The sequence below is a fragment of the Orbicella faveolata genome, unplaced genomic scaffold (genome assembly GCF_042242905.1).
Source record: "Orbicella faveolata isolate gen_17 unplaced genomic scaffold, um_ofav_v1 contig_12, whole genome shotgun sequence".
Lineage (NCBI taxonomy): Eukaryota > Metazoa > Cnidaria > Anthozoa > Scleractinia > Merulinidae > Orbicella > Orbicella faveolata.
In genome coordinates, this window is record NW_028301539.1 from 17,579,917 (window position 1) to 17,604,045 (window position 24,129).

The window sequence follows — 24,129 nt, forward strand, 5'->3', positions numbered from 1 at the left end:
CGAGAATATATAAATGTCACGTGGGCACGGCGGAAAAAACCGCTGCTTATGCGCAGTAGATTTCGGTTCGTCTTCCCGCCTATCCATTTTCAAAATGGCGGACGACGAATCAAAAACGAACACGTCATTGTCATGGCTTTTGGCAACATCTAGCTCGCTCAAGGCAGTTATAAACAACTGGGCTACTTTGGGTAATGATCCGTGCTGATGTTTTGACTGTGATCGAGAAGATCGAAACGGTGTTGTTAGTTTTCTCAGGCGATAAAGACAGCTCTTCCGAAAGGAAACTTTCAGCTTTTCCAAATTCACCCGAGGTACCGTTTTTCCTTTTCTTAAGGTCGTGTCAAGTTCTTTAAGGTTTTGAACCGCAATTTCTTGTAGCTTGTTTAATTTTACGGAACATATAAAATATGACTTTTTTTTCGTGCTGATGAAAATTTTTAAATGCTATTTGTTCATGGACGTTTGTATCGTTACCTGAAGAAAGAAAAGTGGAGGACGAATTCGTAAGTAGTACACACCCGGGTACACACTAATGCCTAATTTTGTTGTGCTTTTCGCTTGTGTGTTGTTCATTCGTGCCTTATTTTGCCGCTTCAGCAGATGCCATGTACTGGCATGAGCTGAAAACTTGTAGTAAGCTTACAGAGGTTTAGTATGGCATTGTAGAAAGTTGTATTGTATATGTAATACAGCTTGAAGGATAAAATAAATTGCTCTTTGTTTATGTTAGCCTGTGTTTGATATTATGGCTCACGCTACTTCACACTTACTACGATTCTTGCAGCTTTCCCCGCAGCTGCGGGCTTCGGTATTGCAAACATTTCTCCGTTGTGTTAACGAAAAAAGAAATCCGCCAAAAGGGGTTCTTGTTCCACTTTATACTGGTTTGTACATTCGTTTATGTGAAGGCTTGTAGTTACATCGAAATTCAGTCAGTGTAAAACGCATACTGTGCACTGCAGACTGCAGTGTAAGGGGGAAATACATACTGCAGACATTATTATAACTGAATGGTGTTTTATCGAGAGCTAACCTTGAACAGGTTAACTGGAGAAAATATTCAGGCTAACCCTAGGGCGGATACAGAGAAGGGGTTTCGAGATACGAACTGCCAAAAGGCGGTCCCCTGTACGGGCACCGGTGGCTTTCACGCCGGAAATTTTTGAAATTGTGGTCCTTGAATTGGAAATGGGATTTCTGTTATTCTGAGGCCAAGTTAGCATGTTGTTTTATTTCTTTTTGCTTAATCTAGGCGGTTTGACCGAACCAGTCAAAGCCCCCTAGATCCTTCCCAGCTAACCCGAGTGATATTCAGTCTGACCCTAGAACTATTTAGGCTAAACTCTCACTTCTTTCAGCTTGAATTTTGGTCTGTTTACTGTTAACACACATTAACACTTAATAAGTCTACAGTCAGCATTTTAACACCTGGCCTGCAGTTCAAAGTCTGCGTCTTACACTGACCACGTTGGAAAGCATACCTTTTTGCAAAAAGCACCATTGTGAGAAAACACATGAAAACTGCACCATCCCTCCTCCCCCAATAGTAAGTTTAAGTCTTGTTCCAAGCAAATACTGTATGCCATCTCTCCTAGATACTTTTAAGGAGAAGGTTCAGTAGCCTACACTGCAACAAAATTCTACTGTTTCATATTGTGTTCCAGATAAATTCCACACCCTTGTAGACCCTGCCACCAAATTTTGTTTACTCCCTCCCCCAACTTCCAACCATCCTAAGGGGTCACCACCTGATTTTGGAGGGATGGTTTTTGTATCCATGACCCTATGAGTCTTGTACTTCTGGTAGGTTGAAGGATAAGGACTAGACAAATTGTGATCACCTGGCTTTCTAGGTTGGGTGTTGGGCTAAGGGTTGATAACCCACTACTGTAGAAAATAAGACTAGCAGATACAGAAGATATTCAAATCTCTATCAACATCAATGAAGTATCAAGGGCTCATAATTTATCATAACACATGCATTTGGAGCAAACCCCTTCCTCTGAACACCCCACTGAAAATGCCAGTTCACCATACTTTTCTTTTCAAAATTTTAAGTTTTGAATTTCTCCCCCCCCCCCCCCCCCCCCACTCCTCAGAATTTCTTTGACCTCCCTTGAGGCAGATATGGTTATCTTCTGGCACCACAATTCACTTTTTGGTAAATTAATCACATCAGGCAATGATGTCTCAGCAAAATGTTTATCTGATCAAAATGCAACTTAGAGATTTGCAATTCCAAAATAACTACATGTAAAAACTACTGTTAAGTTAACCTCTCCCATTCCCAAACAAAAAGACCAAACAAGCGTGACTAGAATTGTTTCATCAGAAACACCCCCCCCCCCCCCAAATATAGAAAACTAAACTGAAATAAAAATAAAATCCAACACAAACACACCAGCAATGAGCATCATTAAAAAACTGGATCATTGGATAATGCAATTTGAGAGTTTTCATTGTTTTAGCCATCAGGGGTTATGAGCCATTATACCATGCTCTACAAATATGGAAAGCATATGCATGAGTTTTTGAGCATTTTTATCGTTATTTAAGTCTACTTTCTATATTTTGGGGGCCTTTTTAATAAAACAATTATTCCACTCATGCCTGTTGGATATGAGAAGATTAAAGCCAACTCAGCGCTACGTGCCTTGTTGGCTATCTATTATCTCATATCCAACACGCTCTCGTGGAATAATTGATAATTATTCACTCCCTAACGAGTGAATGATGCGTGATCCAAACAATAACAAAATGGCTGGCGAAAACTTATGTTCCGCCAGTGTTTCTAAAATGGAAACCCTGAGAATACAAGAAGATACTGTACCAGAAAATACAAAAAAGTCTTCAAAGTTTTGAATTTTCAATTTTCATTTCAAGTGAAAATGAAAATTTTGATTGAACAACGAAACTGTTTTGTAAACAGACTTTTCATTTAGATTGCTGATTTGAACAGTGTTAAAAGACCATTTTGCTAGATTGTGATCAACGAGGATTTTATCGTAGGTTAACTAGACTTTCCATGTTAGAAGATTCTGTAAAGAATTGTGCACATCTTCATGCCGCTTGCATGCTTTCCACACATGAATTGAGAGGTCAATTAAATTATCTTTTAATGGTTTCCTTTTCATCTGTTGTTAAGATCACTTTGTACATATACTAAAAACTTGTCAATCTCAGTGAATAACAGCCACTATTCACCTCAATTGCAAAGAATAATTGTTAAATATTGCATAAACTTCCACACCAAAATATTATGATCTACAAATTTTTAAGAATTCAAATCCCAATCAAGTTGTTTATCAAACTATAATTTTTCTGTCTTCAAACATTTTTCTTTATTAATTACTGAGGAATCCTGAAATACTTGTTCCATGCATTTGGTTCCTTAATTATCCCTTTTATTATTCCTTAATCTTTTTATAAAGGGGACATATCATTTAGTATCCCCTCCAAGGAAGATGCCATTCATTTCATCCATGAAAAATACTCTTCAAGTTGATGTACATGGCCACGTCACACTGTCTCCAGCCAGAGAATCAAGTAATTGAAAGAGGAGGAGAGCTGTGAAAATCAGAGGTCTAACTGTGTAAAAAAAGAGGAAAAAAATGTAACATTAAATTAAGCCATACTTGGGCTTCATCCTTTAAATACTTATTACATTGCAAGAAGAAATGTCATTAACTTAGTATCTGCACTGTTCATACATTATACAATACTGCGTAGAGCATTGAAGACTACACAACTTCTTTCAACCTATATTGTGAATACCTCAGTCATTTTGCTAGCTTTGTAACTGGGAAATTTAAATCACGTAGTACAACATAATCATGAAGTACAACAAAAGGATTGTTACTTCTTGAGGTTTCACTCAGTAAAAAAAAAGTAAGTAAACACATTTCATTAACCTCATCATCATCAGACTAATCAAACCCAAAAAAGTCTACCTTCAGGTCAAAAAATAATTTTACAAGATAACTTTTAAAAACTCTTTCAAAACCACGAAATTAGTCCATTCAATAACAACAAAGCAAAAAACTTAGTGTACAACTGTCATATCAGATTCTTGCACCGGTGCAAGAACTTTTAAATTGTAGACAACACAAGCCAGAGGATATATCCAAACGTAGAAAGAAATGTGTCACCTTGAATTGTATGCTGATATCTGACTGAACATAAGTTGGCTACGCTTTTAAAACATTCATTGCATGTAAGATTTATATCCTTAAATCTACAAAATTAAGCTCATTTACAGTACAGTGTCAACGGTTTTCGTCACTTATTTATATGAACATGGCAGACAAAAAACCTAACGGGTCTCTTCCCAGAGGCAAGTCAAGATATGACCGGTAATTCAAATGATAGCCAACAAAATCTTCAACTTTTAAAATGTAGACTCATCGAGCCAAAAAGTTTCCGAAGCCACACACGAACTAGAAAATGTTGCCACTTGCAAAAATCAACCATTTACAGAAGGACAGGAAGGAAAACTTGGCTTACCTGTCAACATAGCTTTCCATTATGCTGTGTTCATTGTGTTAAGTCATCTGTACACCAATATCTGCAGCAGAAGAGTATTGTAAATAAACTAAGCACGTGCTTCCGCTTGGCACAAAATGAACACGACACCAACGGACAAAAGAAATCACAACACAAAGAATAACACTTAAAGAAAGCGACAAAACCAGGCTAACATTTGCAACATACTTACTTTTGCTTAATCCGCATTCTCTGTGACAAGTAGCAGTTCTAACTGGGTGAAAATCCACAATATTTCTTGCTGTTCGATGTTCCCGCTTGCAAAATGTTCAGACATTTTCGAAACTCGTTTGCAGCTGCAAATTGTCAGCGGCGAGCGCTTGAGCATGCTCCAAGTCAACGGATTTTTCAGCCAATCAGCGGTTTTTCCGCCGTGCTTGTCACGTAAATGCCTGTGCAAAAGGCCAATAATTATTCCTTTATTTCAGATTGATAATGATGATGATGATGATGATGATGATGATGATGATGATGATGATGATGATGATGATGATGATGATGATGATAGATCAAGCTCCACTGTTTCAGCTGAATAGGTTATGAAAGCCATATATTTTGATTGCCCAAATTTAATTTTTCCTATGCCCAGTTTTGCTTATGGCTCCCAAACTCCATTTTGGCAGACAACTGTTTCTTTATATTAAGAGTATAGAGCTGTTTCTATTTATTTCAAGATCAGCTGGGTTTATTTTGTTCTCCAAACCAAGGTTGCAAGTCAGAATGGCTTATGTACTAAGAATGATTTACCTTTCAAAGAATCTGCAAGGCACTGTAGGGAATTATTCAGAGTTGAGACCATAATATTTTACACAAGTCAAACAAGTACAGCCTAACTGGGCTGCAATTTAACTGATGAGTGCCTCATCTGTCTTTTTTGCAATTGTTATTTTGAGGGAGACACACTGAATGACAAAGAGAATGGTCACTCATTAATAGGCCATTTCTGAGTTACCTTGTGCCTCTGTTTCAAAACGAGTCCTGGTGCAAAACCTTTCATATGAAAATGACTTTGATTTGCATGAAAATGAACCTGTAGGTTGAATTCATTTTTTGTATGAATGGTTTTGCACAAAAGGCAACTCGGAAATGGTCTATTGACTGATAGACTCATTTGACTCACAAACCAGGGCACCTCTTGTCCTCTTCAATGTTTATTTCAGAAAGAAATGTACACTAAGTATAAGATATACAGAGTTTCATAATAGATTGTTAAATTGTAAACCAGTACATATGCTTTGCATCAATACATGCATCATGTGATGATTTTTTAAAATTTAGCTGGACTCCAACATTCACAACTGCCTAAGCTATACATATGAATAAATTATAGGCATAAAATTTAAGTACAAAATGAGATGACATTGTAAAACAGTGAGATAAATTCCTAATAGATCACATTTTCAATTTGTTATAGTCCAATGGCCAGCAAAGCACTGCTTGCTACACTGAAGTGTTCTCAGATAAACGTTCTGCTTGCTATTAACGTCCATAAAAATTACAAATACCCATTATATATTTTGCTAAAAAAATTCTATAAAACTATAAATTATTAATTACTATAAAGCACCTTATTCCTAACTTCTTACGTAACACTTACATCAACAATACATTATCAAGCACAGAAACTATCAGAATAGAAAAAACCATCGACAAAAATATTGGACATTTTCTTGATGTATGAGAAAATTTTTCTTTTTTTCAAATATGTACGAATAAGAATGATAACATCTAATTTTACACCAATGAATGAGAAAAAAATGATAAATGGAAAGAAGGCTACTGTTTGGGTTGCATTTGGAATATAACCAAGGTTATAGAACTTCCTATCTAAATACTGAGCTAATAGCACTTTAAAATATTCTACCCTCCCTCTAATTTTCTATTTGGTAATAACTAGCCAACAAGCATATTCTTTGTGTCGGGATTTTAGTGCTAGCAGAATAGGTGCTGGTATATGCTTACAATAGTAGAATAACTCCCCTAAAATCCCGCACCTAAATTCTTGAATAGAGGGCCTGCTCTTATCACTTAAACTAGGTAATTTGAACTGTAAGTGTAATAACCATCCCTATTTAACTACCAGTCTCTTTCATGTGGTTCTCTGTACTCCAACCCAAGATAATCAAACACATCTTTCTCAGTGAATACAGGAAGTGGAGTTCCTTCAAAGATCTTTTCACTTCCCTTGCGGATGACACCTTTGTTTAAAGAATGCTCAGATAATGACATGCCATTCTTTTTAGCTAGGAGCCTCATTGATCTGTTAAAGTAATCAGAACCTGTAAAGTACAACAAAGAACACGCCCATTCATTGTACGGCACCACAATGATGTCCAAGCGTCTGTGCTTTGTATTTTCTCCGGGAAGTTTGCACACACCAAGATATTTTCTATGCTGACCATTATCAGCTAACGTCAGATCATCTGTGAGGAAACCTGTTGATTTCAGACTTTCTAGAAGCGTTGCCATCACACCTTCATGGGACTTGCCATCTGGGTGTGACACAATGATGTCAACATCACCACATGTTGGCTTTCCTCTACGGTAAGACCCACAAGCAAAGGCTTGTAGTCCTGGGTTGATATCCAATGTTGCCTTTTTAATCACTTCTTCAATCTTACAATGCTTCTTCCCTTGGCATTCTTTCTAGAAATTCATCATAGTATTTCAATCCAATCTCTTGTTGCCGTGTCAACTTCCCATGGTTCTTTAGATCTTCGAGCGTCTTAAGTCCCTGTGAGATCCAAGCTTCTGCTGTGGTAGGTCCAGCACCCCAGACACCAACAAACAAGTTCAGGGCTTCCTGCTTGGGATCTACATGGTCAAGCCTTTGCAAGTGACCAGTCTGGACAATTTCCCATATTTTCTTGGCAAGGCGTTCTCTGACATAGGGAAGGCTACTACATTCCTCCCATGTTTCAAGTTTTTTGTGATAATTCTTGATTGACGCGATGGCCTTCTTGTATCCTAGAGCTCTCCACTGATCTTTTGTGTTTGCATATGACGTGGCAAGAACTTGAAGTTTGTCAGTGATGAACTGGTTGTGATGTTGTTGCTGTGACGCTGATGCATGAGCACACACCCAGCTTGTCTGAAGTTTTTCTGGTGAGACATTTGGTGTGATAACAGGAGATCTGTCTGATTTGCTTCCTTCATCACCACTATCAGTATAATCACTGTCATCATCTCTTGGATCTTGAATTTTTGAAGCAGTGTGCTTTGTTGGAGATCTACTGACTGAATCACTGGCACTTGATATACCCGCCACTGCTTCAAGGCTTTTCCCTGAAGGTTTTATAACAGCTGGCTCTGAAGATTGATTTCCATCGTCATTATTACTAACTGATGCCTTATTAACACATTTCTCTACAACTACGAAGTCTTCTTTGCCCAAAATGTATTGATCTAACTCTACAAGTTTCCCTTCAGATAAACACTTGCTCAACCACTCGGAATCCACAACCTTGACTTCTTCGGGAATATCTGTGACGGCTAGGTACTTTTTCAGTTTCTCTGTTTTCAATTTTTTGTCAATCAATACATGTGTGGTACCGCTTTCCAATTTCTTGTGGTGTTTTCCTCCATGCCTCTCGAGCTGTTTCGTCAGTATGGATGCTCGAGTTTTTCCGAGACCAACTTCGACGATCACAGCTCCTACCCCAGACAAATCTGGGGTGAATTTCGGTTTTTTCGCCTTGTCATTGTCTAATGAATTGCCAGAACCAACTGAAGATCCACGCTTCTTTGACATGTTTTAAAATGCTAACTGACCGCCCCCATGTTTGATTGCTACGAAGATGTAGAGTCCAGTCTTTCCTCGGCGTTCGGGGCAGCGGGTTGGGGGAGTGGGGGTGGGTCACGGGGGCGAGTAACGCTCCCGGGAGTAGTAGAAAGTCTTTGAAGTGCGAGCGGGAGTCGACGTGGAGTCAGCATCAAATTATAACTGTCATGACCTCATCAGAATTGAGAATATTTTAAACAACCGTGTTGAGTCCATTTTTTCATAACTATTTTACGCGGTGTCGGTAGGAGTTAAGTGCGCGATACTTAATGCCGCTCAAAAACTATTTTTTGTCTATGAATTTCAAAAAGAAACACGCTTATAGCCATTCACAGTGTCATTTTCCCTGGGCTATTTTTTAACATCATTTGAAGTCTTCACACGCAGAGGCAACGAACGCTCCCTACCTACAGAACCGGAAGTAGACTAACAGGACGCTGGGCCGGGCGGGAGCGTACTCTTTAAACTGGTTTTATAGGCCGGTCTTATTCTGCAATACAGCCCGCTAACAGAGACTGCTCATGTTTTAGTTGCTACAAATAATTTTTGCGTTAAAACATTCTAAGCCACAATTTTGGTTAAAATTCTTCTGCAAAAATAACCCCTGATAACCAAATATAAACTTGTGTTGCAATTTTGAACCTTGGTTAATCTTTCGAACTTCAGTAGGCTGGTTTTCGATGACCTCAAAGACTTGAACTAGGGAAGAGAAAAAAAAAAGGATAAACAAGCAAACACTACACAAATGCACAGATTAGTGGGTGGTCAAAACTGTTTGACAAGAAAGCAACAAATTGTAGACGCCTAACTTTATGCAGAGAGAATCGCGCGTTATCATGCAATGGCATCATTTACGACTTATCACGCAGAATATGGAACAACTAAAATCGAACCGTGAACGAAATAATAGACAGCACTTATATTCATTTTCCACCTGTCTTTAATTTCCCACAGAAGTTAAAGATCCCTTGCAATGATACACCTCACCTGACCTTTGTACTTAACTCATAGCAACCTAGACAAAAATGAGAACAACCCAAAAACTTGTTACGTGTTTAGAATGCCGGCTCTACACCATATTTCGATCACACTTTTAGCTAAGTTTTTAGCATTGTTTCTATCGCACCATCACCCAGATTGGTTTGTTCAGATAGCAGTAGCCTGCGACACACTTGGTGCCAAGCGCCTTGCTGTCGTCGGAAGCGATGTAGTTGTTTCCTGAACCATCAGCATTAGTCCACATGTCAAGCCACTTATCAGTGCCAGCATGAAGCTCTGAAATCCCACTCTCTGAAAAGAAGTGCAGTCTGGATATTGTGGCAAAATCCACAGCAGGACTTCTCTGATTATGATCTGCTGGACTGTACTTGTAAAAGCCGAAGACGTTCTTTTCCAACGAAGCAGAGCTCCCATTAAGAACTTTTCGAACTCTGTTTTCTCGTTTTGTGGTGCACCAGCCTTCCTGCTGTAAATAACCCGGATGGTACTGATGTCCCCAAAGCGGAACATGACCTCTTCCCAGTCCCCCATGCTCGGATGGATATGACTGGCGGCATCTGCAAGGGTAGTTTTGGCGGCTGAGGTTGAGAATGCGGTTTTGATGAAGAGGAAATCTGGGGAGACTTTTGTGGCAACCAGTGTCCAACCTCCACGCTCAGTCTCCATGTCGCAGAAAGCTTGGAACGAATCATCTGTTGAGCCACCATTCGAATCGATCCAGTAAAGTCAGTTACCTCGGCTTTGACCTGAATGGGTGCAGAATTAAGTAAAACAGTTGATTTATTATGTACAAATAGTTTCCAACATTTCAGGCAGCAAGGTCACTTTTATCAACCTAAGTCACATGAAAACAGTTTGAGAACTTAGCCCCGTCCACTAGGGTCTTACCGGTCTAATTTGCCCAATCAGTAACATTGCTTAAGTTTACGGTATACCTCGCTTTAATAATCGCTTCTCTGGTACCCACTTTTACAACAATCGAGTAAGAACTACTGAAATAAATGCTTATTTTAATAATGATACTGGCATATTACACTTTGGGACGTTCGTGCTCATGATATTGCAAGTTAAAATTAAAAACTTGTCTAGCAGAAAAAAAAATATCATTTTTTCCCAAAAAGACCAAAAAAATGGGGGCGCGACCTTTTAAAAGAAAAGAGGGGGTCGCCAAAACATTTAAGAGAGTAAACTGTAGATGATGCACTATACTTGCTTATACTTCTTCCTTAGCAAATGGGTGCGCACGTCCTCAATTTCTGGTCCAGAAGGAAACAGTACAATTTGTTCCCCCGAAAATTTCGACAAAGCTAACTGTTCCATAAGGGATCAGGAATTAACTGAATGTTTTGTTATATAGCTGGAGTTTTGAAACAAGAAAAATTACCCAAAGTCGAAGTTACCACTGGTTAGTGGTTAGTGGGAGAGCAGGCCACATTTAGATTTAGCCATAGCCATTGCAACCAATGAGAGCGCATGTTAGATTCAACTAAACTCTAGCTAGCTGCATAACAATAGACGATATGATTGGTCACTGCTAGGTAACAATAAAGGAGAAGAAAAGTAACAACTTGTTTAAGTTATGTTCTGTGTTTTTTCTCAAAACAATTCCAGGTTTTCACTTGTTTTTGTAAATTTGTGACACAAGGATTAAACTCAAAAAATGCGATGTAATTAATTTGAGTTGCTTTTACAAAATTTCTTGCAACAATTTGTAATGAAGTTCCGTAATTTCTATTTTTCAATTGAGAAAATATTGAAAAACTTGTCAAGCTTTAAGGAGAAATCCATCAGACGTTCGAGTAACAAGTGGACAAAAACTTTGTACCCAGGGGCGGATCTAGGGTTTTTCTTGGGAGGGGGTGCACCACTAAGGAATTACGTAACTGACTGGTGAGGTAAACAAATTTTAGAAGCGAATCCAAAGAAGACTTCATCTCAAGGGGGAGGGGGGCACGCACCCCCTGCACCCTCCCCCTAGATTCGCCCCTGGCACCGACATGGTTTGCATGCGACTGGTTTAAGTATCTTCTGAAAAGAAATCATTCCTTACAACTCCAAATGTCGAAAACAGATCTTGAAGTTCATATGAAACACTTGAAAGTACTGGTGAAATGACACTGATGATGAAATGTTAGCTGTGTATGCACAATTTCTCTGCATTTTGAAATCTGTTTTCTCGAGTGGGGAAATTGTTTTTGGCACACGGTTATTTCAGGACATTATTTATAGTTGTAGCTTTTAGAAAATGCGAAAAGGATATCAATATACTTAACATCATTCTGGTACAGGATTTTTGTCCACATAAAACTGGAATTGCTCCATTTCCTAGCGGATTTAATCTTAAAACTTTCAAAGGTGTAAATGCCATTGTTCCTTGTGAGGCCGAAAATGTATTTTTCGACCAATTTGACTTATTGGCAGTTATGGAAGATCAAATCTTTCTCGGCTTTATTCAAGTCGAAAGAGGAAATACGCTGTTGGTATTAAAAGAGGTTTGAAACACAAGAAAAGGACAAAATAAACGAGAACAAATTTCGGACTGTAAAATGAATTATTTTCTGTCCTTACCGTCGCGACAGCAGCATTCTTTTAGCCCGGACTGGTTTTGCTGTGTCCTGTTTGCAGAAACCTGAAAACATACACTGGAAAAGCTATCAATTAAAAGGATTTTTGATCAATGCGCAGAATTTTAGATAGTCTAAGTTTTCACGAGTTCTCAGTGTTGACTTTAGGGTGAGAAATCAAATCATCGACCCGTGAACAGAAAAAATGCTCCTAGACGCATTCCTAAGGTCAAATTAAAACTTGCTTTGTTGGACGAGCTTGCAAAACACCCCAATATAAAAAGCGAAATGAGCGCTAAAAACAGGCGAAACATTTTATGTTCGTCTCCTCTGCTAGACTTTTATTGAGAATGGCAGAACGTTGCCAGGTATTATTTTTCAACTTTGAAATATTGTTTACCCCCCAGTCAAACGCCAAAAATCGGCGCGACGACTCATATTAACTGTTATAGAAATTTGACAAATAATTTGCTTTCGTGAAACACCCACTGGCTTCCTCTTTTATGACTTTTCAGCCATCTTTTTCGTATCAAATCTTACATTTCTCGGAAAGCTGATTAGGAATCTTTGAAACTGTAATTTAATTACGCGGATTTGGGAAAATTTCCTCAAAATATATTCATTAGGTAGACGGCAGACACACAAAAAGGTTTATACATACATATTACGATACACAATGGACTGCTTATCGTTTATCTTGCATTCTATATTTATTTTTGGTGTCCCAAAACAAAGAATTAAACGGCGGCCATGTTGGTGTCCCAAGCCAATCCGATGGGAGTTCAGCTTTCTTTGTTCAACGAAAGTTGCATGGCTGCTGGCCACGTGACTAAAAACGCTCTATTTTTGCGTTTTAAAGCCATCTAAGATGACCAGTTTAATGAAAAGCTTACATTTTTTTTCTTTTTTACTTGGATAGCACGAATTTTTTTAACATTAGTCTACTGGATGATTTACTGAGTAAAAATTTTTAAATGCATACTGATAAATTGCATGTCAAAATAAAATGAAGAAACAACGAATAATGAACAAAACATTATGTTTACACAATGAGTTGAAAAAAACAGGATAGACTCGCGTGTAACCAAAAGGACAGACAAATAAACGCTGAATGACTTCGATGACACTTTTTGCTGTAATTTATTAAACTTTGTTCCGTGTTGTTTTCTTGATGAACAAAGGGGTATGGCATTTGCCTTTTTTGTTCTCAGCCCGGAGCATTCAAATGACTCAGTTGTATTTGCCATTTTCTTTTTTAACAATGCTAATGCCAGGGAGCTGGCCTGGGCACCGCTTCAACTACCTGATGTATTGCACGTGTGGCCTACTGTGTTCATTGCATAATGATACCTGCGCTACAAATTTGGTAAGCGCGCGCGGAATTTTTTGGAGCGTTTTTATTTTTATTTTAGTTTAGTTCTCTATGTTTTGGGAGCTTTTCTAATGAAACAATTATTCCACCAGAGCTTGTTGGATATGAAATGATTATATCCAATTCTGCGCTACGCGCCTCGTTGACTATCTGTCACCCCTTATAATCCGTCCAATTATTTTCGCTCGCACGCGATTGGTCTAAACGCGTCACGTGACTGGATATGGCCTAGCTAAAACTGGGGAATATTTTTTACGCCAAATGGAGGCTATTGTTTATATATGCCACGCTATTTACCATCTCATATCCATCGCACGCTCGTGGAATAATTGTTAATTATAACACAGTTAGCATGAGCTGCGCAATAAAATTCAGTATCCGTAAGCGTACACCATAATCCAATGTAATGTCCTTTTTTGCCTCGTCTGCGAAAATAGCTTTAAGCGCATATATTGGAATAACTTTGTTGAACTTGTGAACTTCAGTAGGCTGCTTTAAAAATTTTTTCTGGTTACGAAGTAATATGAACTTAAAAATTGAATTGAACGACTTGAACTAGGGAGGAGACGAAATAAAGGAGAAACAAAGAGACACGAGATGATTGTATACAGAAGAGTGGACAACAGTCAAAACTTTTTGAAAAGAACTTGAAAGCAACAGATTGCAGACGCGTAACTTGGTGGAGAGGGGATCGCGGGTAATAATGCAATGACATCATCCTGACATCATCTTCGACAGCGAAAAACAAAAATCGAACGATAAGCTAAACCACAATTTATAATTATTTCTCACAGACTTCTAATACGGATCCCTTACAATGATCAATCTTGTTACTTATACTACAACAACCTAGACACAAATGAGAAAAACCAACGAGTTAACTTTGCTTCATCAGTGTTTACATTGTCAGCTCTACACCCTAGTCACTGTATTTCTAAGTTTCAAAATGAACCTTGTTTCTATCGCACCATCACCCAGATTGGTTTGTTCAGATAGCAGTAGCCTGCGATCTGATACACTTGGTACCAAGCGCCTTGCTGTCGTCGGAAGTGACATAGTTGTTTCCTTTACCATCAACACCACTCCACATGTCAAGCCACTTGTCGGTAAGTTCATGACCCTGTGAAATCCCGTGGGTTGGTTTGAAGTGTAGTCCGGATATTGTGGTGAAGCCCACAGCCGGACTTCTCTTGTTATGATCTGCTGGGCTGTACTTGTAAAAGCCGAAGACGGTCTTATTGAACATCGAAGCAGAACCCCCCATTAAGGTGGGGGTACACCCAAAAATCAGGCCATTTTTCAAACAATTTTCACATGTAAGATATTCTTCCAAACTATAGCAAACTATATATTTCTAGAAAGCTTATGAGCCAAAGATTGTGAAAAAAAAAAATTTAATGCCCCAAAAGCTTATTGTAAGCTGACACCAAACAGTTAATTGTACCACCTGCTGGGTGATACCAAGGCTTACTTGAGAAGAGATATCTCCTGCTAGAATGAATGAAATTGAATTATTTTTGCTTCATTTTAAAAAAGACAAACTGCTTACTGTTTTAAGCATAGAGATTTCTGAAATAATAAAAACACGAGAAATGATGGCTCATCAAATTTGGTACAAAAAATGTGTTTTACATCATAACTTCAAGCACATACATCATATGAAAAATCTCTATGCTTAAAACAAACAACTTATTGAGAACAACAAATCCTGAAAATTTCAGCTCAATTGGATAAATCGTTCATGAGATATCTTTTCTTGAAGGCTAAAACCATACGTAATGAAAAAAGTGACTTTAAAGTTGTAATTAAAGTAAAACATTGATTTTCACATTGGTTATGCCTTAATTGTTGCTATTTTGTACACATTTTGCCATAATAAGTTTCTAAAATCATTTCATAAGCCTCCTGCTTCATAAGTCACTCCTTCGGCTTCTCTTAGAGCTTCTTCACGACGAGTACGCAGAAGCTGTTCTCCCTGACAGCGCTTCTTTTCTTTCGCAGTTGCTTGCAAATCTGACTTTCTCTTCCTTTTATTGTCTTTGACATTAGAAGCCAATCTTGTTGATGCTCCACCAGGGATTGAAAGTCTCTCCATTACTCTTAGTCTACTGCTTGCCCCACTATGGAAGTGACAGACAGCTGACGCCACTGCACACCGAACCACTTTGACACCATGGTGCTTGTGCTTGGGACACCGGACCCACACCATTGAGTTTACACACTCGTTTCGATTTTGTGTTGTCCCTAGCACACACCTCTCCAGTAGTTTGGAACAACTTAATGTCATAAATGTAGGGCGAAGAACTTCAAGAAAGACCTCTGGTAAACACTCAACGTCTTTGTACGTTGAAGTACCAGATGCTGCATCCTGCTGCCACTTGCACCACGACGACTCTCCTGGAGGACAGAAACGATGTTGTTTGGCTGGGACTTAACACCATGATGAAGAGTTGCAATGATGTTCTTTTTCATGGCATAAACTGCAACATCCACCTCTCTTTCTGTTGGGTTCGACTTTTTAATGGTGTTTTGGCGAATTGCAAGACCATAATACTTCTGCAGCTGTTTAACTTTTCCCTCCATCAGTCGCCCACGACCTCCAATCAGTTGACCATCAGCCAGTTTACCCTTTGTTCTAGCTTTGAGGTTCAGCAAGTGTTTCCCATTCTTTTTTGAACATGCCCCACACAGTCCAATATTTCCACATTTATTTCTCCATAAATATGTTCAACAGAATTGAATGCCTTACTGTCGCCATCGCTTACCATCCACTTATACCTGAGGTTGTGGCGTTCGATTGACCTACCCCACAGGACAACAGCTCCTTCAGCTTCCATGGCTGGAGAACTACCAGTAAAGTTAATATCACACTCATGTTCTAACAGCCACTCTTCAAACTCTTCATCAGTGCATTTTCCCTTTTTTAGGGCACATTTTTGACATGATTTGGACAAGACATGGTAGTCCAAGACTTCTCCAGTGTCTACTGAGATGGCAAACACTACACCTGTTAATGAAGTAAACCCTCGTTTTGCCCATGTGCCATCAAAGCTGACAGCAGCATTGAGGATGTCATTCTCATCTTTATCCGGATTTTCATCCAAGATGTGTTGTCGGAGTCGTTCTCCGGCTTTCCTCATCTCTTCCTTCGCTTCATCTTCTAGTGCTTCTAAGATGTTATCTACTTGTTTATAATATGCAGTTTTTGTGAGACAAGGCGTGTTCATGATGCTACAAAACGTAGCAAGGCCTTCATAGCCACCACCAGTCTCTATGGCATGATAAACAGCTCGGCGGTTGATGTCGTACGATGTTCCTTGCTGGGTCACACTGGTGGAGGTTAGAAATGGCGTAGACTCATGGCAAGTGTTACACTGTAAAGACAGTTCTGACATCAGTCCCTGTCTTTTTGTTGTGTCATCTTCTAGAGTTAAACTCCCTAAACAGAAAAATTAAGTGTAACTAAGTAAAAATTGAAAAATTGCCATGCAGTTTGACAGGAACACACAACAACAGAAAACATATTGCAGTGTAAAATAACCTAAACATAACAATGCCTTCTTGGAGTTAACCCTTCAATCTAAAAGGTCAGTCACTACACAAAAAAATGTGCTAGAATTCAGGAGCCGAAGTCGAAAGCAAAAACCAGGACAAAATCCATATCTGGAAAATTTGGTAAGGACTCTATGATAGCACTACGAAAATTTCTCACCTTCATCACACACATGGGCACTTGAGACCGCCTTGGATAAGTTTTCCAGGTCAATGATCCTGTATCCCTTGCTTTCCTCGGGTTGGAATGAAATCTCATCGTCAGAGTTTTCTATGGAAAGCTTTTTGCTTGTATTCTCCATTTTCTTCCTTGATGAACCAATGGGTTTTTCGGAGTCTGAGTCCGATTGATTTGCAACACGAGATGTGCTTGGTTGTGTTTCGAAATCATCAGCAGGAGCGGGTTTCTTTCCTTTTGCTGCATGTCTCTGCGTCCCAGAAAATCCTTTCCTTTTCTTTTTGTAGGAAGATCTCACCGTCTTTCCGACCATTGCCAGTAAATTTTACGCTAATATATCGCTTCCAAATAATTCTGATCGTTCTTGCTCGTTCTGTATACACAGTGATTTCGATCGATTGAATGTAGCACGTCAAAGCTATCCCATAATGCGTTTCACCAACAAATCGATTCAAGTAAGACTGAATGCAGTGTCCTTAGTCATATGCGGTCCAGAAAGCTGCATAAAAACATAAACAACTGGAAAACAACGAAATGCTGTTTTCGTTGCTATGGCAACCAAATTAGCCAACAGAGGCGGGAATTTTAAAATCGCTCGCAAAGGCATAAAAGAAAAAATACAGCCATAAACTCTTACTCCATAGTAAACTTAAATACCTAAAGATGCAAAATCCGAGAAAAAAAAAAATTTGAATTTTCCAGCAAATTTTGGGTGTACCCCCGCCTTAAGAACTTTTCGAACTCTGTTTTCTCGTTTTGTGGTGCACCAGCCTTCCTGTTGTAAATAACCCGGATGGTACTGATGTCCCCAAAGCGGAACATGACTTCTTCCCAGTCCCCCATGCCAGGATGGATATGACTGGCGGCATCTGCAAGGGTAGTTTTGGCGGCCGAGGTTGAGAATGCGGTTTTGATGAAGGGGAAATTTGGGGAGACTTTGGTGGCAACTAGTGTCCAACCTCCACGCTCAGTGTCCATGTCGCAAAAAGCTTGGAACGAGTCATCTGTTGAGCCACTATTCGGATCGATCCAGTAAAGTCCATTATCTCGGCTTTGACCTGAATAGGTGCAGAATTAAATTAAAGACGGAGGGTCAAAACATTTGATTTATCACGGCACGCCTAGTTTCCAACTTTGCCGGTGGCAATGTCAAGTTTTATCGGCTTATTTCAAAAGAGAAACGAGAAATAAATCAGAAAATATATGGCATTGTTTCGTTGTAAGTTTTCTGCGTTTGAAAAGGCTTTTTATAATCTTCCTCTGTAACTTGTAGTTCTTTACAATCTGATATTTGTTTTAATATGTTGTTCCATTCGAAACTCACCAGAATTTAGAATATCCAAACAGTGACTGCCTGGGTTATAGGCCTCGTGACGTTTACCAGCAGTAACCACTGACAACCAAGCGCTGCCATCACAGAGTTGTAAAGAATTCTGGGAAGGATTGTAGCGAACTGTTCCAGCGGTGCCCATAATACAGATGTCAGCGGTGTTGCCAAACTTAATCGCTCCGTGACGTGGTACTCCGCCATCTTTTCCTGGCGAACCGCTCTCACCTTTTTCGCCCTGAAAATAGGAAAATAACTAAAGCAAACAAACAGAGAAACAACGGTGAAACGGTGATTCATTTTACTGAAAACAGCCGGATTAATATTCTGATTTCGCGAATTACTAGCAATTGGTCCAAATTGAGAACTTAAGTAAGCATAGTGCTTTTGGTGCTGTTCGCGCCACCGAAAAAAACAGCGGAAAAATCCGCGGTGTCTAAAAGTTAGCGGCATTTCTTCAACATTCTAAGTCTAGTAAATCAGTGAGAGAGCAGTATGCATTAATTAACGTCAATTTTCTTATAAATTAACACAGGAATGGTTCAAGGTAAATTTATTTCTAGTTTTTTTTCCATCTTTTTTCACAACTGTGTGCCAATATTAAATTTTATAGAGACCAACCTTTACTCCGTCTCTCCCATCGCGCCCGTCACGGCCATCTTTTCCTTGGATGAAGAAGAAGAGAAGAACAATGAAAAATGTTGCTGCTATGAAAAGGGGTTTGACTCACAAGAAAAGGAGGAAATAAAGGAGAACAAATTTTCTGGTTGTCAAATGAATTATTTTCTGTTCTTACCGTCGCGACAGCAGCAATCTTTCAAGGAAGACTGTCCGCACGGGTTTTGCTGTGTCCCATTCGCAGAAACCTGGAAACATACACTGGAAAAGCTATCAATTAAGAGGATTTTTGATCAATGCGCAGAATTCTAGAAAGTCGAACAGTTTTCACGAGTTCCTGGTGTTTACTGTAAGGGGAGGAATCAAACATCGAACAATAAACAGAAAACACGCTCCTAGACGCATTCCTAAGGTCAAATTAGAACTTGCCTTGTTGGACGGGCTTGCAAAACACCCCAAAATAAAAAGCGAAATGAGCGTTAAAAACAAGCGAAACATTTTAGTTCGCCTCCTGTGCTAGACTTCCACTACGAATGGCAGAACGTTGCTAATGCAACTATTATTATTTTAGCGTTGAAACATTGTTTGCCCATATTCAAACTCGAAAGATCGGCACGACGACAGACGACGAGTTTGACAAATAACTTCCGTAAAACAACAATAGTTTTTGTCTTTTTTTGCGAATTTTCAGTTATCTTTTTCGTATCAAATCTCGCATTCCTTGGACAACCGATTAGGAATCTCAGTTTGATATTGTAGTTTAGCTAGTTACACGAATCTGGGAAAATTTCCTCAAAATATATATACATTAGGTAGACGGAAGACAAAGAAAAAGATCTGCTGTACATACATATTACAATACACAGTCGCCTGCTTATCGATTATTTTGCATAAACAAGACAGTTTATGATTAAATAACAAAAGTGTTCCTCTATTTTCGTAGGAAGACAAAATACAGTATATATTTTATTGTGTAAAGAGTGTCCCCAATTAACTTTTTAACCTAAATACTAGTATTGACACTTAAGTAAAATCTTTCATTCATTCATTCACTCATATCATCATCACGCTTATGCATCAGTCAATACAGCAGCGCTCACGCATTTATTTAGGGCCTGTCCACACTACGCCGGAGAAATTTGAAAACGGCGTTTTAACCTTGGAAACGCTTAGAATGTTTCCCGTCCTCACTTAACCGGAGAAATCTGAAAACGCAACAACCATCGGTGATTTTAGATTTGTGTTTGAGGCATACTTGGGCAGGAAAATCAAATGATTATCGTTCGCGAAAAGCTCCGTTTTCAAAATGTTTTCCGTCCACCTTAAAGCGCCAAGCAGGCGTTTACAAATTCCTCCGGTTTGAAGAGCGTTTTCGCAAAGCTACGTTTTCGTGACGGTTTAGAGTGGTCGGAGGGCCAAACCGCAGAAGTCCTAGAAATATAGCTGCGTTCTCAAATTTCTCCGGCCTGGTTTGGACGGGGCCTTAGTTGGGATATTTGACAAGTCATAATGACCTTAATCCCAGGGATGATTTGGTCTCGCACATGGTGGAGAACGCTTCCCAGAAACGAGAAATGGCGGCCATGTTGCAGTTGGTGTCCCAAACTAATCCTCATGTAAACAATTTCTTTTGTTTCGATAATTTTGCATTGCTATTGGGCGCGTGAGTTGAAACGCTCTATATCAAGGCATCCAAGATGTTCAGTTCCGACAACAATCTTTCACAATCTATGTTACTTCTCTTTTTTTGGATAGCGCGAATTTTCAAAACAATTCTCTACTTAACGATTTTCCTGGTAAGAAGCTTTTAACAAAGAAACACTAGAGAACTGCACAGAAGAGAGGGTGGTCAAAATTGTTTGAAAGTTAAAGAAAGCAGCAGATTGCAGAAACGAGGTAACTTTGTACAGAGAGGATCGCGCGTAATCATGTAATGGCATCATCCTAACTTCATCCTCAACAGCGAAGAACAAAACTCGAACGAAAAGGTAAAACACATTTATAATTATTTCTCACAGAAGTTTAATACGGATCCCTTACAATGATCAATCTTGTTTCTCATACTACAAAAACCTATAGACAAAACTGAGAACAACCAAAACGTTTCTTATATCAGTGTTTACATTGTCAGCTCTACACCCCAGTCAGACCTAGTCATATTTCTAAGTTTCCAAATGAACCTTGTTTCTATCGCACCATCACCCAGATTGGTTTGTTCAGATAGCAGTAGCCTGCGATACACTTGGTACCAAGCGCCTTGCTGTCGTCGGAAGCGATGTAGTTGTTTCCTAAACCATCAACACCACTCCACATGTCAAGCCACTTGTCGGTAAGTTCATGAGCCTGTGAAATCCCGTGGGCTGAATAGAAGTGCAGTCTGGATATTGTGGTAAAACCCACAGCCGGACTTCTCTTGTTATGATCTGCTGGGCTGTACTTGTAAAAGCCGAAGACGTTCTTTGCCAACGAAGCTGAGCTCCCCATTAAGAACTTTTCGAACTCTGTTTTCTCGTTTTGTGGTGCACCAGCCTTCCTGCTGTAAATGACCCGGATGGTACTGATGTCCCCAAAGCGGAACATGACTTCTTCCCAGTACCCCATGCTCGGATGAATATGACTGGCGGCATCTGCAAGGGTAGTTTTGGCGGCCGAGGTTGAGAATGCGGTTTTGATGAAGGGGAAATTTGGGGAGACTTTGGTGGCAACTAGTGTCCAACCTCCACGCTCAGTCTCCATGTCGCAAAAAGCTTGGAACGAGTCATCTGTTGAGCCACCATTCGGATCGATCCAGTAAAGTCCGTTACCCCGGCTTTGACCTGAATGGGTGCAGAATTAAATTAAAGAAAGAGGGTCAAAACCGATGATTTATTACGGCACGCGTAGTTTTTAACTTTGCTGGTGGTAATGTCCAGTTTCATCAAGTTATTTCCACAAGACAACAGAAATGAATCAATACATTTCTGGCAATGCTTTGGTAATCATTTTACAGAACGTTTCCAAACCTTGTTATAATGTTCCTTTCTAGCCCGTACTTCGCTGCAATCTAATATGATTGTAGAATTTTTAATCACATGCAACGAGACTTTCACACGCTTTCTTACAAAAAGAAAGTATAGGAATCTGACTTTTAGAATTTGAAAATGATGAACGAATCATCGAAACGTCATTCGAAATTATTATCTGATGGCTGATTTTTATTCTTAATTGTTTGTCCAAAGCCTCCGTTATTTTAATATGTTGTTCCGTTAGAAACTCACCAGAGTTTAGAATATCCAAACAGTGACTGCCTGGGTTATAGGCCACGTGACCTTTACCAGTAGTAACCACTGACAACCAAGCGCTGCCATCACAGAGTTGTAAAGCATTCTGGGAAGTACTGTAGCGAACTGTTCCAGCGGTGCCCGATGTGCAGGTGTCAGCGGTGTCGCTAAACTTAATCGCTCCTTGATGTGGTATTCCGTCTTTTCCAGGCGAACCGCTCTCACCTTTTTCACCCTAAAAAAAGGAAAATAACAAGAGGAAGCAAACAGACAAAGAACGGAAAAATGGTGATTCCTTTAACTGAAAATGGCTTAATGATTTAGCGTATTGCTAGCAATTAGTCCGAATTGAAAACTTCATTAAGCATGGTTCAGTTTGTATTGTTCACTCCACCGAAAAGGAACCAGCGGCTTAGCTGCAATGTTTTCGGTCAGCGACATTTCTTCGGCATTCTGCGTCTAGTAAATCAGCGAGAGAACATTCGCCAGCCTTTATAATATGCATTAATAACATTAATTTCTTGTTAAAGTTCATCGCAGGAATTAATCTATGTAAATCTAGCTTTCTGTGTGCCTCTATTAATTTTTTTAAAAAAATTCTTCTAAGTCGTAGTTTTAAAACGAACCTTTACTCCGTCTCTCCCATCGCGTCCGTCACGGCCATCTTTTCCTTGAATCAAGAAGAAGAGAAGTCTAAAACTAACTTGTTAAAACTTAAAACCTGATTTTGTAGCTCTTCGTGGCTCGAGGTTTAAAGTCACAAACTACACGTGATGGAATTTAAGTTGTAAGAACAAAACTCCTCGATCGCAACAATTCCTTTTGAAATACTGTAATTTCCGCGGTTTCTCAATTGAGAAAATAAATTCTGGAAACTCAAATTTACAACTCTGTGGAGCGTAAATTGTGTCTTGCCAGGCTGAAAATATATTTGTTGACTAATTCCTCAGCAGCAGTTATGACAATAAATCCGTGTGTTTTCAAATTGAAGGATAGATGTTGCTGCCTTAAAAAGGGGTTTGAAGCGCAACAACGGGTTAGAAAACATATTTCTGCCTCAAACAGAATGAGATTATTTTATGCACTCACCATCACGACAGCAGGAAGACTGTCCGCACTGGTTTTGCCGTGTGCCGTTGCCAGAAACCTGAAAAGATTTACCGAAAAATCTTCAGATTAAATAACAGCTTTTTACCTTTACGCAGAATTCTAGAGTCGAAATTTTCGCGAGATCCTGGTGTTAACTTAAAGGACGAAAATAAATTCATCGACCCATGAACAAAAAAAAATTTTCGCGTCAACGCATTCGTAAGGTCTTGCCTTGTTTGAGCTTGCATAACACTCCAAGATAAAAACCGTAATGAGAAACAAAAATAAGCGAAACATTTTAAACTCCGTCTACTTTGCAAGACTTTCAACAAGAATGGCTCACCAGGACCAAGTATTATTTTTTTAGCGCTGGAAAATTGTTGAATTTTAATTCGAACGCGAAAAAACGGCAAGACGAAGTAGGCTATTTTGTTATGATAATTACACAAAGACATGTAAGTTAATTCGATAAAACAGCCACGATTCAAAACCAATGTTTCTTACATTGAAGCAAAAATTAAGTACGCGGATCTGATACCATTTTCTTTAACTATATTCGTTAGGTAGGTGACAGAATAAACAAAAAAATTATGCGACAAATTAATAACGAGATAGTCCACTGTTTAATTTACATTATTGTATAACAACAGGGTGATTCTAGCGTAACAAATTGTCACGTTTACACTTGGGGCCTGGGGAGAGTCAACGAGTTATAATCTTACAGGTGTTGAAAGGTCGTCCTAAGAAAGCACAAAAGCGCCTGCGACAATGCGGTTGTGTTAGTTTACCGCTGGCTGATCGAAGTTCCCAATTTTTTAGCAAGGTATCAAGGAAAAATAATGAC

The 24,129-nt window shown here is 39.2% G+C and overlaps 1 protein-coding gene, 1 long non-coding RNA gene and 4 pseudogenes across 4 annotated transcripts; all 6 read right to left on the reverse strand.

The window, feature by feature from the left end:
- Positions 1–3,094: 3,094 nt before the first annotated feature.
- On the reverse strand, positions 3,095–4,864 carry LOC149116909 (uncharacterized). Its single transcript, XR_016205502.1, has 3 exons — positions 4,718–4,864; positions 4,507–4,567; positions 3,095–3,591 (listed from the first exon to the last, which is right to left on the reverse strand). It is a non-coding gene; the product is annotated as an uncharacterized LOC149116909 (long non-coding RNA).
- Positions 4,865–5,680: 816 nt separating this feature from the next.
- LOC110060892 (DNA polymerase lambda-like) lies at positions 5,681–8,738 on the reverse strand (annotated as a pseudogene).
- A 505-nt stretch (positions 8,739–9,243) lies between these two features.
- On the reverse strand, positions 9,244–10,381 carry LOC149116910 (uncharacterized; annotated as a pseudogene).
- Positions 10,382–14,020: 3,639 nt separating this feature from the next.
- Positions 14,021–19,223, reverse strand: LOC149116911 (fibrinogen-like protein A; annotated as a pseudogene). Its single transcript, XR_016205514.1, has 5 exons — positions 19,115–19,223; positions 18,940–18,983; positions 18,316–18,556; positions 17,722–18,049; positions 14,021–14,529 (listed from the first exon to the last, which is right to left on the reverse strand). The product of XR_016205514.1 is annotated as a fibrinogen-like protein A (transcript).
- LOC149116912 (uncharacterized) lies at positions 14,639–17,490 on the reverse strand (annotated as a pseudogene). Its single transcript, XR_016205512.1, has 2 exons — positions 16,974–17,490; positions 14,639–16,700 (listed from the first exon to the last, which is right to left on the reverse strand). The product of XR_016205512.1 is annotated as an uncharacterized LOC149116912 (transcript).
- Positions 19,224–20,934: 1,711 nt separating the features above from the next.
- Positions 20,935–24,129, reverse strand: LOC149116913 (uncharacterized). Its single transcript, XM_089282643.1, has 5 exons — positions 23,517–24,129; positions 23,286–23,343; positions 22,823–22,866; positions 22,194–22,431; positions 20,935–21,752 (listed from the first exon to the last, which is right to left on the reverse strand). Exons 1-5 carry the CDS (start codon positions 23,580–23,582, stop codon positions 21,124–21,126), a joined length of 1,035 nt encoding a protein of 344 aa, XP_089138769.1. The 5' UTR covers positions 23,583–24,129; the 3' UTR covers positions 20,935–21,123.

Excerpts from the sequence above, each read along its gene's own strand:
- LOC149116913 (XM_089282643.1), bottom strand. The coding sequence starts at position 23,582 with ATGTTTCGCTTATTTTTGTTTCTCATTACGGTTTTTATCTTGGAGTGT. Across the intron at positions 23,344-23,516 it reads GTTATGCAAGCTCAAACAAG|GTTTCTGGCAACGGCACACG; the intron begins GCAAGACCTTAC and ends AAATCTTTTCAG. Across the intron at positions 22,867-23,285 it reads GTCTTCCTGCTGTCGTGATG|GAAAAGATGGCCGTGACGGA; the intron begins GTGAGTGCATAA and ends TCTTGATTCAAG.